General features: G+C 39.1%; 1 protein-coding gene across 1 annotated transcript; it reads right to left on the bottom strand.

The window, feature by feature from the left end:
- Nucleotides 1-114: 114 nt before the first annotated feature.
- Nucleotides 115-543, bottom strand: LOC131889459 (galactosylceramide sulfotransferase-like; the record flags this gene model as incomplete). The annotated part of the gene is given in 2 exon segments (XM_059238567.1): nt 115-247; nt 322-543. Coding segments are annotated over 2 exon segments (355 nt in total), but the record flags the coding sequence as incomplete, so codon positions are not given.
- Between the last annotated feature and the right edge of the window lie 4528 nt (nt 544-5071).

Genomic DNA, 5071 nt, shown 5'->3' with positions numbered 1-5071 from the left:
TTAACATTCAAAAAAGCCTGGGTGAATGTAAATACTTTTAAATTATAAAATGTCCCTTCTAAGCACACAAAGCTTTCAAATGAATTTTCATGTCCATGTTTAAAAATGTGGTACTTACCGCTTCAAGTATTCAGATATATTCATACGATAATGGCTCTCAAAACCATAGTATGAATACTGACTTTCAAAGGTGTGAACCGGGTTTCTCAATATGGTCGAAAATACGGCTGAGGGCCCTAAAAGCGTTCTAAAAGTGGAAAACCGAAGCAAATACTAAAAGCTTGAAAATAAAACCTTTGAAAATTTGTGCAGGTGATTTACCTATATGCCGTGTAATTCCATTTGGTGTGAAGAGCTTGAATACCGTACTCGTTATTTTTGACAAAATCTCGATGCCAAGAAACTCCATTAAGCCACTCTAGACGAAATGGCTCATCCAACACATATTTGTGCTTGGGATTATTCACATAGTTTCCGGTTTGGGGAAGAATCACGTTAACATCGTTGCGATAAGCATAAACGAGCAGACGATGCTGAACATTACTAAAGAAGAAAAAACGTTTTGTTTATAGCGCAACCAAAGGGCAGACATTCTCGTTGATGTTTCTGCTAAATATGACAAATGCAAAAGAAAATGATGTTATGTTTTCAGGACATGTTTACTTCAGAAGAAGGTTTCCTCTTTTACCATGTAGNAGCATATTATATATCTTGGCAATTTCTATAAGGTATAACCAGAGCATTTTGCAGCCAAATTCGGTGCAAATTACAACTTTTGAAAGGTTATAGGTCAGAGTCTGGTCCATGGATTTTTATGACATTTTGAATGGAGGCGTAACTAAGAGTGCTCACCATGTTTTTTTAATAAAGATTTTAAAAATACGATCTTCTAATAGGTAATATACTCATAAGAGCTACTTTTAATGATGCACAGCTTTTCAAAGTTCGTCCTTGTGTTGTTTAAACAATGAAAAACGCAACTAGAAGTCTTGGCATTTGAGCATAATCTTTTCAAGTGTAGTGGGAACCACCATGCTCAGCCTTCCACCAAAGACTGTCACACGTTGACCTTGGAAAGCTAAAAGTTGCCTTTTTACCTTTTTTTGCTCTTTAAACTTTAATGCAAGGGGATAATGTTTAAAAAAAAGGGTCTCACCTGTGGTAAAATTATGGAGTGGAAATAATCTAAAACACAGTTTCTTGGGTTTATAACGTTTTTTATTATTATTATTATTTCAAGTTTGATGATAGCCCGCGATCAAAAATTACTTGTCTTTCTCTGTGTTTCATATTTTTCCGGGCACATCAGTCATGACAATGCAAATGCTCTTCGAAAATGACTCGACAAATCATGGGATTGAATCTCTTTGACTAAACAAATACTTTTCCCCAATGACTTTGTTTAGGTTAAAAGGAACCATGTAGACGTTTGAACGATTCATACCTCATTTCAACTCTAATCAACAAGATTAACAAACAAAACTCATCTAGATTCCACGCTGATTGATTGATTTGTACTATTAAGGGGTCATCACTTTGCTAAATTGTCTCCTCAATTTAAAGAGGAAGGAGAATCAAAATTCATAACATACAGTCTATGCCGAAGTATCCGTCAGAGTTGGTCCACTTACTTGCAATTAAAATGAAGAAGGTAGAACACCTGCTTAGTTTTTAGTCACAATCGATACAATTAAATTACACGTCAATCCCTAATTTCTAGATAAAGCATGACATGATTGTATAAAATTTGAAAGATGCTACCGGATCAGCAACGCTTGCTTATTACGTCGTACTTACAAATATTAGAGGGAAGTTATTAAACAATGAAGCAACCCGACAGAGAAGAGAGGTGGACTTCATTATTCGAACAAGCCTGGATTCTCAAGGCCTTGAATGTGCTCTCAAAACACACATTAAGCCTCCACAGTCACTAAAATTGAACATAAAACCTGGGTTGGGACAAAGCTTATGGATGCTTTTGAAGACGTACAGTATCAGACACCTTTCGTACGCATATTCAAGATGTGAGTGAACAATCGACTGGTCCAGAATTAGCGTCGTGAATCGTGATCCTTTCTCTGGACTTAAACGTGCGAAATATCCAACCACACCCACACATATAAAAAGCGACCCAAGAGTAGATTTTTTCTAGGTCCTTTGCCAGGCTACTGGAATCTTGGCCATTCCTACCAGAAACTAACTTCTTGTAGGAGTGGCACGAGGAATGTTAGGGGCAAGGGTGTTGAAAGGAATGGGAGAGGATTTGGTACTAATGAGAACAGGAGGGAAGTTGGAGAGGGAGTGAGGGGGAGGAGGAGGGCGAGGGAGGAAGCTTAACGGGTTAAGAAAAGGGGACGGTGTGGGCTTAGGATTACAGAGAGGGTCCGCTCTAAAACTAAGAGACTGAACTTGTCTGCATTTGTACCTCGTTTGCATTCCCTGTATTTGAACGGAATTACATTAAAGCACGTCTTATGTCTCGTGGGTTGATAGCACATGTAGGGGTGAAAAAAGAATAATCTACCTTGGGACAACCCTGTTAGATGATGATAATCAGTCTACATTTTCATGCTCTTACTTCGATTTTACTCAGAGATGTGCCTTGATCTGATTTGTTATGTTCCCAATACTTGGAGAAATAGATTTGGTGGTTTTTATGCCTGGGAATAAGGTGTCTCCTCCTTACGTCCCTTCGCCTCCAGTTTCTGGGGTTGGAACCATTTCACGAGAGTTCCATAGCTTAATCTCTTTGACGAACCAAAACACAACCAACAAACCCCTCTCCCTATTGTACTTCTCAAGGCCAGACCTAAGAAGCTTTTTACACCATTTAGTCAAACAGGCAACCTTTTCCTTCATCAGGACAAGGCTGCTTGCGATAAACAGGACAGACTATTTTCGCCTCAACTAATGGTACCGCCCCTTGTCCCAAAGTACGTTCCTATTCAAATGCAGTTGCCCAACCCATCCCACCTCCCACCTCCCATCCCAGCCATCCACATCAGTTCTTACTTCGCTTCCATTAGAGCACATCTTTGTTGTTAGTTGGGATTTTGTACGGTTATAGAGGATGTTCGAAGGTTTAGTGAATCTCCATAGCAGAAACCTGACTTCGACCAGGGGTCTTAGATGAAGAACTGGCCATTGTTGGTTTCAACTTATTTTCGATGCGATAGAATACGCCCTGATAATCCCATTTTCCCACTTGGGGGCGTACGTCTATCTGATTGGAATGATCTGCACATTAGTCATGTTGACATGTCTAATGGAGAAGTAGAGGACATAATTTGTCACATCCACGGTCTTGGTCTGTCCATTGTGAGAATGTGCTAGCATTTAGACCATATCAGTCATTTCCCAAAGTCTCGGATTTCCCAACTAAATTTCTTTTTCTTACCTTTGTGTGAAAATAGACAAGTAAATTCCTTCCGGGATGATTCTGCAACACTACAACCTAAACATGTTATGGATTCCCAATTTTTTCGCCCATTTCATAACATCGTGGTAATATCAAAGCCACTGAGTTCAACATTAATGTGCTTTCACGCTATACTTGGCCGACAGCAATCCCAAAAACGTAATTGTCAAGTGTCCCGATTTCCAAGATAAGGAGTCTTCAAATTAAATTGAATTATCTGACTGCCTTGCTTAAATCTGGTTCATCATTCAATTGCAATCGAACCAAGAATATCTCGATAATTTGAAAATAGCCAAGTTGAGCAGATATTCAAGGCAGGACGGAGTAAGTTTTCGTACTTAGTTCTTAGAGGCTCGTTATTTGATTAAATTTTCTCCAAGGACCTTTTGGGTGCTCTGCTGATTCACACATATACACGGGGAATTGCTGACACAACATTGCCTTTTGCAAAATATATGTATGAGGACGATTTGTTGGTTGATTTCGTTGAACGGACGAGGCCGAAGTACGCATTCATTTTCTTTTACCGGTTTTCAGCGCTATGAAGTTCCCTCTCCGGCACGCAGAGGAAACCAAACGCCACAATTAGAAATCTTATTTCATAGCGCTGTGTTCACGAGGGGCCGGAATCTAAGTTTCCAACTACTCGTGAAGAAAATGGACATTCTCTAATGTCTAATTTGACTTCAAGTGGTTTCAAGGGAAATTTATACCCTGAAAACCGATTGTTGTAAAAGAAAACTGCGTATTCAATGACGGCGGCGTTCTCTGCATGCAGTTTATTGAAGTTCGGATCTCAAAAAGTCAATCAGTCAACACCTATAATGCGTTTGCCATTTCCTCATGGCCTCTTGTGTGAAGAGAACCTCAGGCAAGCCCTTGCTCTTCTCTTCAAACTTGACAGCATGAAATGGGCAAACGCATTCAAGGTGTCTTGAACTTGTTGACTTTCTTCAAGCCTCATTTTTATAAATTACACGCAAATAATGCTCCTGCAATGGGGTAAGATCGCAGCCTCATGTTGTTTGGTTTTTTGTACCCCTTTGCACCCAAGCGCCATCTTTCGGATATATAGGGGTGTGCCAAATGTAAAAATGACACCGCTTTTTCAAACAACAATTGAACTTCTGTTTCAAAGCGAGCTTAAAGTTTTATCTTTTTACCGTTTTTAGCACTATTCTTTGCTTTTTTGTTGGGCAGCTCTGCTTATTTCTGCGCTATTGTTATTGACTCATGACAAAGCCAAAACCTCAACATACCCCTACGTAAGTGAAAAGGGGGCGCTTGAGTGTAAAGGGGTAAACGACGACTCCCATGAGCATGTCCTATTGAATAAATAGCTATTCTTTTATGAAAACCGATTGTGAAGCTTCCATATGAGTTTAAAGAACAATATGTAGCTCACAGCTACCGTACAGTATGTCTACTTTTGGATTGAGGGCCATTACTAGAGTCAGAACCATAGTTTCGTAACAAACGCGTAAAATTACTTGAAATTTGGTCAATATGTTTCTGAAACAATTTTCTAGAAATAATATCTTTAGCAAAAGAGTATTGACTCATTGCGTTTAGAGCAAATTCTTGTTTTATCAAGTAAACCTAATTAGCACTTTTCAGTTATTGCACTTTAAGACAAGTTTAAAGTCATTTCAA

This window comes from Tigriopus californicus, chromosome 1 (genome assembly GCF_007210705.1).
Source record: "Tigriopus californicus strain San Diego chromosome 1, Tcal_SD_v2.1, whole genome shotgun sequence".
In the NCBI taxonomy this organism is placed as follows: domain Eukaryota; kingdom Metazoa; phylum Arthropoda; class Copepoda; order Harpacticoida; family Harpacticidae; genus Tigriopus; species Tigriopus californicus.
This window is presented reverse-complemented; position numbering and strand designations above follow the sequence as displayed.